The sequence below is a fragment of the Podarcis vaucheri genome, assembly GCF_965113315.1.
Source record: "Podarcis vaucheri genome assembly, chromosome: 13".
Lineage (NCBI taxonomy): Eukaryota > Metazoa > Chordata > Lepidosauria > Squamata > Lacertidae > Podarcis > Podarcis vaucheri.
Window position 1 is genome coordinate 12657883 of NC_138751.1, and position 12008 is coordinate 12669890.

At 47.9% G+C, this 12008-nt stretch overlaps 1 protein-coding gene across 3 annotated transcripts in view; it reads right to left on the reverse strand.

Moving 5' to 3' along the window:
• The window catches only part of ADCY4 (adenylate cyclase 4), a 74900-nt gene that overhangs the window by 19216 nt on the left and 43676 nt on the right, over positions 1–12008 (reverse strand). For all 3 annotated transcript variants that reach the window (XM_082195753.1, XM_082195752.1, XM_082195754.1), the window contains exons 12-20: positions 9223–9266; positions 8003–8089; positions 7213–7282; positions 6120–6217; positions 3723–3807; positions 2373–2510; positions 2156–2263; positions 1730–1914; positions 835–919 (exon numbers count right to left, since the gene is read on the reverse strand). In XM_082195753.1, the coding sequence (XP_082051879.1) occupies positions 835–919; positions 1730–1914; positions 2156–2263; positions 2373–2510; positions 3723–3807; positions 6120–6217; positions 7213–7282; positions 8003–8089; positions 9223–9266 (900 nt within the window). The remainder of the gene's footprint in view (positions 1–834; positions 920–1729; positions 1915–2155; positions 2264–2372; positions 2511–3722; positions 3808–6119; positions 6218–7212; positions 7283–8002; positions 8090–9222; positions 9267–12008) is intronic.

Below are 12008 nucleotides of genomic sequence, written 5' to 3' on the forward strand. Positions count from 1 at the left end.
GAGTGTTTAAAGTAGCATTTTAGTGATTTAAGTGCATAGTGCTGATGTGGCCTCCTTCACTGTTCTTTCCCACTTCTACCACAAGAAAAATGCTGTCAAACCCTGCTTGACTAGCATAGGCATGGACCGCAAACAATCAAACCACAATCAGAAGGGGAAGTTGCTGGGGCTGAGATGGGGGGGGGGGGGAGAAGAGAAAGAGAGAGATGACCTAGAAGGCAACACAGGATACAGTGGTTTCTTGCATGGCACAGCAAAGCAAACAGGCACCCAACCCACAGCAGATGGTTGTGAAGGATGCAATACCTAAATAATGCCATCCTTCGTCTGCAAAATTGCTTATGCCTCACAGCCCATATAGGACATCGCACAGACAATCCTCTGCAATGCACAAGTTGTTCCATGGAAGACATGCAGGCAATTCTGGCCAGAAAGCCAGAACCCACCCTCCACCAACTCTTACCTAGCATAAGTTATTACATTATGGTTGCAGTAAGGGAGGGAGGTAGATGGGATGAAGGACCACCCTAACAGTACAACTGGGAAACCTCCTTGAACTTTTCCACCCAGTCTTTGAAAGCTTGGGCTAAGAACTTGAACCTGAGCTTGCTTACTTCCTCATCCCTCCCAATCCATTTCCCTTTCCTGCTGTTGTCTTGTTTGACTGGAAGCCTGGCAGTATAGAGCATGATCTCCACATCTCCTTTTTTTAAAAAAAAGTTAATAGTAAGCTGTATACATTGATAACTGTGGAGAACATATGAAGGACAGACAAATGAGCTCTTCTTGAAATGGACACTCGCTTTCTTCAGGGCTGATAGGAAACCAATTTACCTGCCTGGCCAGAGCCAAGAGGGTGAAGAAGAAGACGAAGAACGAGAATGCTCCCATCACCTTAGGCTCCTTCAGCACCCCAGGTCTAGAGGCGGGGGGGGGGGGGTTAAAAAGAAGAAGAAGGGGAAGAAGAGAACATCACTCTTGAGTCAACCCTCTCCCATAATCCTCGAGGTCTCACATCTGAACCAAATATGTCAGTGGGAAGCTACAATAAGAAGCACTCTCCTCAGGCATGATTCACAGGAACAAGGGCGAGTCATCTTATTTAGGGTCGGTCGGGAGGGGCTGCTTCTGGAGAAATTACACCAGGAGTTGTCAAGACGGTGCCCACAGATGCAGTAGTGCCTTTAAGGCTTTCCCCTGGTGCCTGCAAAGTTTTTAAATACAAGCACATACAGCCCCTTGAGGTGGCGACTTTTTCCTCCCTTGAAAAGTACATAGAGCTGAAGGAGGAAGTTGGTAGAGTGGCTCTATTTCCCACTCCCTCTTTCAGCTCTCATGTGTTCATCAAGAAGCAGACTGATCGTGCCGTAACCAACCCAGATCAATTGGAGAGATGGAGTGTATATGCACACTTAGTCCTTTTTCAAAAAAAAATGTTTAGGGGTACTCTCATTTCCCTACTCATATTGAAATACTGCCCCTCAATGAGGCCAAACTTAGATTCACAAAATGTTTAGGGGTATGTGTACCCCTGTGTCCCCCCAAAAAAGCACTGTGCACCCCTCTTCTCTATTTCTTACTCTGGGGGAGGGGGAGGAGATGGAGTCCAGAGGGAGCGGCACCCATGACACTCACTCAAAAAAGATCCTCGCTAACGTTGCAAATGGCTTGGGTAGCCTCCACTTGGTTTCTGCCTTTATGCCAGGCCGGTTCCATGAGGACTAGTTACCTGAGAGCTGTCTGGTTGGGGTAGAGGCGGGAGACGTAGCAGTCGGAGAGCCACGAGTGGGTGTGGAGGAACAGCACATTGTAGACGACGAGGCAGAGGGTCAGCATGGTGAGCTTGAGCTCAAAGTTCATGTGCAGGAAGAGGGAGCATGAGAGGAACCCCAAGATGCAGCAGTAGATGTAATACTGGAGGGGGAGGAGAGCAGGGCAGTAGAAAACAAAGTGGTTCAAATAGAGGGCTAAACCTCATCAGCAACAGCTAGGGATAAACAATTGCATCCGAAGGCAAACTTGGCCCTCCAGGTGTTTTTGTGACTACAAATCCCATCATCCCTAGCTAACAGGACCAGTGGTCAGGGATGATGGGAATTGTAGTCTCAAAATATTTGGAGGGTCCAGTTTGCCTATACCTGGGTTACATACTTACTGGCACACTGAAGAGCGAGTTAAAGCGAGCAAACTCTTGCGTGGCGTTCAAGCCCCCCGTAGTCAAATTCTGAGCTTTCGAAAAGCAGGACGTCTCTGGCATGAAGAACTAATAATCCACCCAGGAAAGGAGAGAGAGAAGGAGAGTTTTAGAAGGGATAAGGCGAGGCACAGGTTGGCGACACATGAGTAGCACTGAGCCAAAAAATGTCTCCTACCAAATTCAGCACAGCCATGGTGAGGACCACCAGGATAGTGGTGATGCCCAAAGAGACTCGCAGCCACGGCTGGGTGCAGATGCTGTCTGAGATGGCCGGGACCCAGGATAAGACTTTTGGACCTTTCAGGAAGCACTTCTGGTGCAAAAGAAGGAGTGGGGCGAAGAAATAGTCAAGAACATCTGTTGTCCCGTTTTCTTATTTCTCCACCCTCTAATTGCTCCTAACGTTAGATTCTTAATCAGATAGCTATGAGTTTCTATTGCATCTTAGGAGCCACCTAAACATAATGGAGCAAAATTGGGTTGTGACGATTTCATAAGCTCTATTAAGGGCATAATAAAAGCCTGCTGGATCGGGTCAATCGCCCACCTAGCGCAGCATCCTGTTCTCGCAGTGGCCAACCAGATGCATCGCTTTGCCTGGCTGTGTCCTTGCATTCTGGTAGCGCCTCCTGCTGGATGGAGGATAGGGAGGTGGGCTTAAAAAAAAAAGAGGTTCCCCAACTCTGCAGTAAGGTGACACAAAGCACAGTGTGGGCAGCAAACAGAGGAGTCCCTCACCCCCTGCTTTTGCACCTTAAAACCTCTTCCGCTCTGCTGGTTTCACAGGCGGCTAATTTTGATCGAAGAATCCTGCTGGCAGAAAACAGCTGAGGTCAAGCCATTTTGCTTCCTCTCAATGGTGTCCTCTCTTAGCATGGACAATACAGTTCCAAACTTCAACCCTATAAATAACTCCTGCAAGCAGGGCTACCAAGCTCCTTGTAGCAGCAGCAGGGCCCCAGGAATCCTCCAACCACAACGTTTCGTCATATTCATGCTCTGACAGCCCAGAAAAAAAAAGAGAAGTGGCAAAGGGCCATAGCTCAGGTCCTGTGATTTGTTCCATGGCATCCATCTATTCCTCCCTCCATCCAGAGAAAAACGCCCCAGCTGAAACTGCTGACAGCTAGTGCCAGCGATAGTGAGCTAGATGGGCCAATGGGTTGACTAGATGGGCTGCATCCCACATTCCTTAGGGATGCTGGGAAAGTTGCATGATGGGTGTTAGGTTGTGGGTGAACATATCAGACGACACAGCGATTCTCCAAACAGCTCTTGTTTATTCACAGGTCAGAACAGAACTGAACTGAAGGGTTCAGCCAGCCTGCTTATATAGAGCTCCACTACAACGCAACTGTAACCACTTTCTGTAACTATCCAATCACTGAACGTCACTTTCGATCCCTTATTTTGCATATGTGGAACTGAACTATCTACAGTATCCCTCTGCTGGCCCAGGGTGAGAACTTCAGTACATAACAATGGGGGGGTGCGGGGATTGAGAAGTAAAATCAGCGTGACTTACTGCCAGGTGGCCTGCAAAACAGGTGAGGAGGAGGAGGAAAAAGAGGAAGAAGGAAATTCCATAGGATATCCCCAATGCTTCTGTCCTGGATGGAAAGAGCAGACAAGGCAACTAAACATGCATTTTGCATTTAAACTTTTTGTTCCCTTTCTGCTGATTCTGGGGAGGAGCCAGGCATTAGACCCATAGAGCTGGAATGGACCATGCAGAAGATGTCATCCAGCATCTTTCAGACACAGGATATGCGCTGTTAGGAGGGATAGAGAGCCTGTTGCCCTCCAAGTGTTGCTCTCCAAGCCCCAGCCTTCAAGTGTCATCTAGCCCAACCCCCTGCAATTCAGGAATCTTTTTGCCCAGTGTGGGCCTTGAACCCACAACCCTGAGATTAAGAGTCTCATGCTCTACCAACTGAGCCACAGGTTCCCCATCTCTGATAGGTAGCCATTCATGCTCTACTTAAAAAATTTCTAACAAGGGAGAGTCCATCATTTCCCAAAGCTGTCTGCCACTGCTATTAAACAGCTCCTGCTGTCAGGAAGTTCTTTCTAATGTTTAGCTGAAATCCCCTTTCTTGCAGTTGGAACCCCATTCAGTGGCGTAGCGTGGGGGGTGCAAGGGGGGCCGGCCGCACCGGGCGCAACATCTGGGGGTTAGGGTTAGGGGGCGCAAATCCACGGGTTAGGGGGTGCAAATTACTTGCCTTTCCCCGGGTGCTGACAACCCACGCTACGCCACTGACCCCATTCACAAAAGTACTAAAGTGTGCTTTGCACCCCTTGGCATACTCAGCATCCTACAAGTGTGTCATTTCCCACAAGGCACTGCTCACCGTTTCCAGACTTATCTGTGCCTCTATGAGGACTAGAAACTCATTCTTGGTTCCAGTCAGTGCTAGATTCAAATGAACTGCCTGCTTTGATGTTTTAACAGGGAAGCAAGGCTTTGATCGTTGCAGCCGCATGGCAGCTTTTTGCCTCAAATAGTCTAGCCCAAGAAAATGCTGTTGGACTCCAACTCCCATCAATCAGCTCCAGAAAACACAGCCAATGGTCCAAGGATGATGGGAGTTGTAGTCCAATGTCTGGAAACACACAGGCTCCCAGCCCTGGTCTAATCAAATTTGGGGTGAACACCTAAACATACTTACTAGAAGGTAAACCCCACAGATCTCTGTCGCACATAATATCCAAGTAAACAACTTATGGGTATGCTGCCCAACTTAAAAAGAAAAGCAATTCCTTCTTTCCAAATTAAGGCCGTTACAAGTGACAGATGGGGAATTCCATTGTGCCCAGAGGGAACATCTCCCCTCCAACCCTCTTTTCTACAATCTCCATTCTACAACTTTCATGGGGAGTTTGCTTTGGTTTACCATTAGCTATCACTGAAGCAGAAGAAGAGCTCTGATGAACCTGAAAGCCTGCACACCATTTTCATCCCACTGCAAAAAGCATGTGAGGGGGGGGGGAGGATTCCAGCCAGGCAGGCAGGCACAATAGGAGCAAAGGGTGATATCTCCCCCTCTTATCACATTCCTGTCTCAATCCAAGTCAAGCCCTTCTATGGCTTGGGGGAGGAATTCAAGCACATACCAGGAAATAGAGGTTTGCGCAGTGGAAGTGGTTTAAAGTGCTCTGTCACCCAAGCCCAAGAAATCCACTTTGAAAATAAAAACAGACTTTTTGTGGTTAGGAAAGTGATTGGGAAATGCATTGAAAACTGTGGGATGGACGAATGATTAAACACCCTGCAAGCAAATATTACTGTCTTATAAATGCCACCACAAACTAATCAAAACAAATGTTCAATAATAATTGGATGCAGCGTCCTTCTGGACTGCTGGGGTGGTGAGGTGTTGCCCCAAGTCATTGATGGTGGATTTATACTGGACGGTCCAGACATCATTTCACTTTGTGAGATGTTCTGCAATGCTTTCCCAGCCTTTGCTGCCTGGAGGGGAATTCTTGTGCAACAAAAAGCAGTACGAAAAATAAACCAGAGCAGTTATGATTTTAAAATCACACGTGATTTCAGAAAGTTATGGGACATGCATCAGTTTAAAACAATACAGTATCTCTTCCCCCCAAACTTCTGCAGGTGTAGACAGTATTGAAAGCTGGATAATACAGTATATAACCACCCCAATACCACCCTGAGCATCATGAATGCACAATTAAAAGAGGCATCGGGTGGGCCAAGTAGTCTAACCGCTGCATAAGCTTTGTGAAATCAAATCAGGATGAATGCTCAATAAACAGGTCATCTAGGGGAACCCTTAAAAAAAGTAACCAGCTTTGCAAAACCCCAAAAGGCAAAGTCTTCACATGCTTTGGGGTCCAGTCCTGCCTACATAAATATCTCACCCACCCATCCTCTCCTCACCCTCTTCCTGCTTACTTGTAAACCACGAGGATCTGGATGAGAAAGTTGGAGAGGAAAACCAGGAAGGTGCAGGCTGTGTAGTAATTAAAAGATGGGAGCGCAGAGAGACGATACTGGAGAAGGCAAAGAGAGAGAACCCAGGGTGAGCAACTGTGAAAACAGGGGCAAGGGCTGCTCTGCACAACATTCCCACTTTGTTCTGCATCATTTTCTGTGGGAATGTTGTGGATAGTAGGAGAGGATATATTGATGAAATACTACCTTTCCTCACTCACGCTAGTGAGTCAGTAGCAGAGTACATTCCCCAGTATATTGCAGGAAGCTAGTTGGTAGATTCATTTGAATCTCTTTACTTAAGCAATTCAACCTGGTTTGTCCAGATTGGGTTTATTCCCTTTGTTCCCTCTCGAAAAGAACAAAGACACAACGGTCTTTTCTTAAAAGTAATGATAAGAAGTTTACTTACATTCAGTTCACAGTTTTTCCCTGAAGGCAGACTTTAGCTTGTAGTTACAGAAAAGAGAGTGGGTTCATCCCATGTAGGGAAATGAGCCCATGTGCTGCTGGCTGAGATCCAGCAGACAGCAAAATCATCAAGAGAACAGCATCAAGAGAAGAAGAAGGGAAGATGGCTGCGTGACCAGCCCTTTTATGGGGCCACCCAGGGTCACACCCATCTACCTGGTCACAAGCAGGGAGAGGATGCTCCAGACAGGTGTGACAGGAAGTCCTCCTGGCTACAGCAACTTCCCCCTGTGTGTCTGCTCAGGGCAAACAGGAAGTGTTGTACTTGACTGCTAATGTTACAATCCCACATTTTCAGCCTCCTGCAGAGGCAGATTGTAGTCGTCATGGCTAGTAGCCACTCTTAGCCTCATCCTCCATGAATTAGCCTCATCCTCTTTTAAAGCCGTTCAGGTTGCCGTTCATCACTACATCCAGCGGGAGTGAATCCCAAATCTTATTTCAGTACCAAGAAACAACAGGAGGGCTGCCCCTGCTTCCCTCCTACGTTTGCCACCTGAAGCCTCACTCTGCCTAATGGTAGCGGTGAGCCTGACTTCATATTGGAGCGTTCAACAAACAAAAGAACACCCAAGTCCTTTACCTCCTTCTCAAGGGATTTTTCCTTGAAGTACAGAGTGATGCGATTCAAATCTTCTGATTCCTTCCATTGCCTGCAGGGGAGAAGTGTAGGGGGGAAATGGGAGATTTTTCCTTGGGCAACATTCCCACCTGCTTCCGCCCATGTACCTCTCCTTAAAATGGAGATTAGATTTGGCCCCAGATTCCTTTGCAACCCACAAACTCATAGTCAAACAGGGAGACGGGCATGGTTGTTTTACAGTAGTAGCATACGGGAGGCGTTGGGTATCTCATGTAATAGTAGATAGGTAAAGGGCTTGGGAAACAGTTAATAGTAACGATTTAATAATAAAATAATTTTATTATTTATATGCCGCCCATCTGACTGGGTTGCCCCAACCACTCTGGGAGGCTGCCAACAAAATATCAAAAACTCAGTAAAAACAAACAGCAGGCGAACTGGTTCCTCGCGCTGTTTGTGACTGGGGGAGAAGAGGTAGGTTCTTCTCTCCTTTTCCTTTGCTCCTTTTCTTTACTTTTTTGCTTTTCTTGCTATGTATGATCCACTGCCACAGGAAACAGGACTCCTGTAGCAGTGGTGCAGGAAGCAGAAACTTTGAAGATGCAGCTCCTCTTATTCCTGCAATGCAATGACGTGACAAGCTGCACTCACCCAAATGTCCTCTTGTGTGCCATTATTTCATGCTAGGCCTTTCCTCTGTTGCATCTGATTTTGTAATTATCCCCCCTTCTCTCCTGTGCCTCCGTTTTCCTCTCCCCACCCCATCCCTCTCACAGTCTCATTGACGCACTTCTGCGAGTTAAGCTGTTCGATGAGCTGAAAGAACTTCTCGTCCACTCCTTCCAGGTCTTCATCTGGGCTCCTGGGGGCACGCCCCCTGTAAGACAGCCAGGAGAGGAGAAAGAGTGAGCAGAGAATTGAGGAATCACACAGAAATCAAAGAAACGCAGCGTGAAATGCCCAAACAGCACAACAGAGAGAATAAAACAAATGGACAGCAGAGGGCACGACTGAGTAAGCAACTGGACTTCTTCATCTAAGATGGGGAAGTGGGGGGTATTTTACCAGCTGGCAGGCCAGGTCCTCACTTCTCCCAACCCCCATATCTTGAGAGATGGGTGGGGCCACTCACTTGTCCGTCACCTGGCATCACCATGGCACACTGGTCCGCACATCTTGCAAACCCCACTTCTGGCAGGGCTCTTAAGTCACAACAACATTCCTCCCCTCAACTCAGCAGGAAATAGGAGGGGCTTTAGGAAGTGTTTAGCACAACCTTCCACAATCTGGTACCTTTTGGGTTTTACTGGACTCCATCTCCCATCAGCCCCAGCCAGCATAGCCAGTGGCCAGGGATGAAGGAAGCTGGAGTCCAGAAACCTCTGGAGCTCATCACTGCTGGGAAAGGGTGGCTTAGCATCTCAGAATCAGGTGAGGTGTAGAATGGTCCAACACCAGCATTAGGTTCCACTCCAAAACACACACACCATGAGGTGTCTGGTCAATACAGGATGTTCACCCAGTTGTCTGCCAGCTTTCCACTGCTTCCCCTCCCAAGATTAATTCTGCAGCTCTCCACTGTGCCACTAAACTTACTGCAGACGAGGGGTGGTTTAGGTGGCCCCAGAGCACCCTTGCCTAGTTCTAGGGCTCACATACATTGAGAGACCTACCTAGCTGACAACAGAAGCCTAAGGAATTGTGACAGATTCCATTAGATTCCCATTCCATCCCCTGGTGGCTCTTCAGCTGTCAGAGCCACAGGCCTAACATGCAATTCTAGCCATGGAAGAACTCTAGCCCCACAGATCTGCAGAACATCACAGTACCCACAGAAGGAAGCTAGACCGCAACATCCTGGCTCTAATCCACAGTGTGATAACACCAGACACAATGTACTTTTTGCTCTATCTCTTCCTCTCCCCACCACCCCATTCTTTTCTCAGTAATCTATTTGCTTGTCGGCCTCTTCCTCCTCTCCCCCTCTAAACAAGATACCCCCCCTGTTACCGTTCCAAGGTCTTCTGCTGGTTCAAGGACCCCAGAGAGATCTCCTGCAAGGAAACAGAAACACTTGTTGCCTTCAACTGTAGGGACACAGCTGAGAGCCTGAATGCTCCCAGGGAGCCAAACATCCATCCAAATTTGTTTGCATGGAAGCTAGACAGTGTCAAATACCGTATATTTCACTCTATAAGATGCGCCAGACCACCTAGTTTTTGTAGGAGGAAAACAAGAAAAAACATATTCTGAATCTCAGAAGCCAGAACAGCAAGAGGGATCACTGTGCAGAGATCCCTCTTGCTGTTCTGGCTTCTGGGATAGCTGTGCAGCCTGCATTCGCTCCATAAGACGCACACACATTTCCCCTTACTTTTTAGGAGGGAAAAAGTGAGTCTTATAGAGCAATAAATACGGTATTTATTGAGCAAATTGTTTGCAGGGAAACAAGAGGATGCTAAATCAAGCAAACCTTATCCCACATTTTCCGGTGCAATTTCCTATCACTTTCCTTATTGCAAAATAATACAATCCTTTAATCCTTTTTTCTTTTCTTTTTTTTGTGGAGGGGGAGAGTAGGTTTGTGGGGCAAATCCTCCAGATCAACTTTAATTTGGAAACCTGAATTTGATGGTTTGTGATTGAAATGACAGCCTGGAAGCTCCCTTAGACAGTGCTGCCAAATGGACAGCCTGCAATATTCATCTCACAGCTAGAGCACATTCGTATTATAGAGCAGGCACCCCCCAAAAAAACTCAGCCCTCCAGATGTTTTGGGACTACAGTTCCCATCATCCCTGACCGCTGGTCCTGTTAGCTAGGGATGATGGGAGTTGTAGTCTCAAAACATCTGGAGGGCCGAGTTTGGGGGTTCCTGTTACAGAGGGACTGCTAAAGGTTCTTCCTTTAGTTGAGAGTGGATTTAGAAAAGTAGGAAGCTACCTTATACTAAGTCAGACCATCTAACTCAATACTGTCTACACTGACTGGAAAAAGCTCTCCAGGGTTTCAGACAAGGAATCTTTCCCATTTCTATCTGGGGACACCGAGGATTTAACCTGGGACCTTGTGCGTGCAAAGCAGATGTTCTACCTCTCAGCCATTGTCCTTCCTCCTGCAGCAGGAGATGGGTGCCCACACTTGCCATTCATTTGCAAATTCCTCTGACCTCATTGCTAATGATGCCTTTGGCCCACACAGGAAGATGTCTTATACTGAGTCAGACTATGGGGCTCACCTAGATCGGGGTTCTTGACACTGACTGGAAATGCATCTCTGGGGTTTCAGGCTGGGGAAATTACCAGACCCACCAGGAAAAGCTGGGGAGGGACCTTTCAGAAGCAAAGTGGATGCTCTCTCATGTGGCTAGGGCATGGCATCTAGCTAGGCCCTGATTCTCATGCAACTGGCAGCATCTAGCAACAGAAAGAAGACGACTAAGGGCCCGTCCACACCTCCACTTAATGTGAAATGCATATCCCTCATGTGCCTTTTAATCCCCCCCCCTTATCCATACAATGTTCACCGGAAACAGCTGCTGTCCCAGACTTTCTCCTGCGAAATTCCTGTCCTTGGAAAATCTGGGCAGCTTTCTGTGGATGCCTTTGACTTTTTTTTGGGGGGGGGTTGTGAGAGTCTAGAAAAAGACACTTCTAACGCACCTCCTCCCTCATTTTCCACACTTCCTGCAAATACCCGATTATATTGGCCCGAATATAAGCCGCATCGGCAAATAAGCTGCACCTTAAAAATTTGGCGACTTGGGGGGAGGTTTGGGAGCCGTGGACTGGATGGTCGCCATTGCCCTGCGCTTCTGAGCTGCTCGGGGGGGGGGGAGCTGCACTGCTTTGCCGGCAGCCTCCCCCCCTTCCCCCCTTCGTTCTGACAGCTATGGGGAGGCTTGGGAACGGCGGGCAAGCTAGGCATCGTTGCCCTACGCTCCCAAGGCTGCTTTCAGGGAGGGGGAGCTGCGCCGCTTTGTTGGCGGCATAAGGTCAAGAATATAAGCCACACTTTAACTTTTAACGATTGGAATTTGGGGGGGGGGGAGTGTGGCTTATATTCGGGCCAATACGGTACATTGGGTCCAATTCATGTTTCTAGTTGAAGTCTCTGCCATTTCCACCTTGAATCTGCAACACAACTGCTTCCCCCTGTTCTGTCTTTACACCATGTACTTAAATGGAACCTAGGAAGCCGCCTTATACTGAGTCAAAGCATTGGTCCATCTTGCTCAGTACAGTGGTACCTCGGGTTACATACGCTTCAGGTTACAGACTCCGCCAACCCAGAAATAGTACCTTGGGTTAAGAACTTCAGGATGAGAACACAAATCGTGCTCTGGCGGCGCGGCAGCAACAGGAGGCCCCATTAGCTTAAGTGGTGCTTCAGGTTAAGAACAGTTTCAGGTTAAGAACGGACCTCCGGAACGAATTAAGTACATAACCTCAGGTACCACTGTATTGTCTGCAGTGGGTGGCAGAGGCCCCCCAAGGCTTCAGACAGGAGTGTCTCCCAGCCCTACCTGGAGAAGCCAGGGGTTGAATGTGCTCCCCTTTAGATGAGCTACAGCACTCCCCCCCCCCCAAAACAGAGGTTCCCAGAAGCACATGAGCAGGTGAGGAGGTTATTTTATCCCAGAGCTCAATGGCCGTAGGAAAGGTGCTTTGAAACTTCTGCCGTTTACCTTCTCCTCCCTATTTTTTTCAAAACGCTGAAAAGAAAATTGTGGCAGCTGGGTTCCCCCCCAAAGAGCGACATTTCCAGCAAAGCAACTGTGGTTTTAAGACATGCTT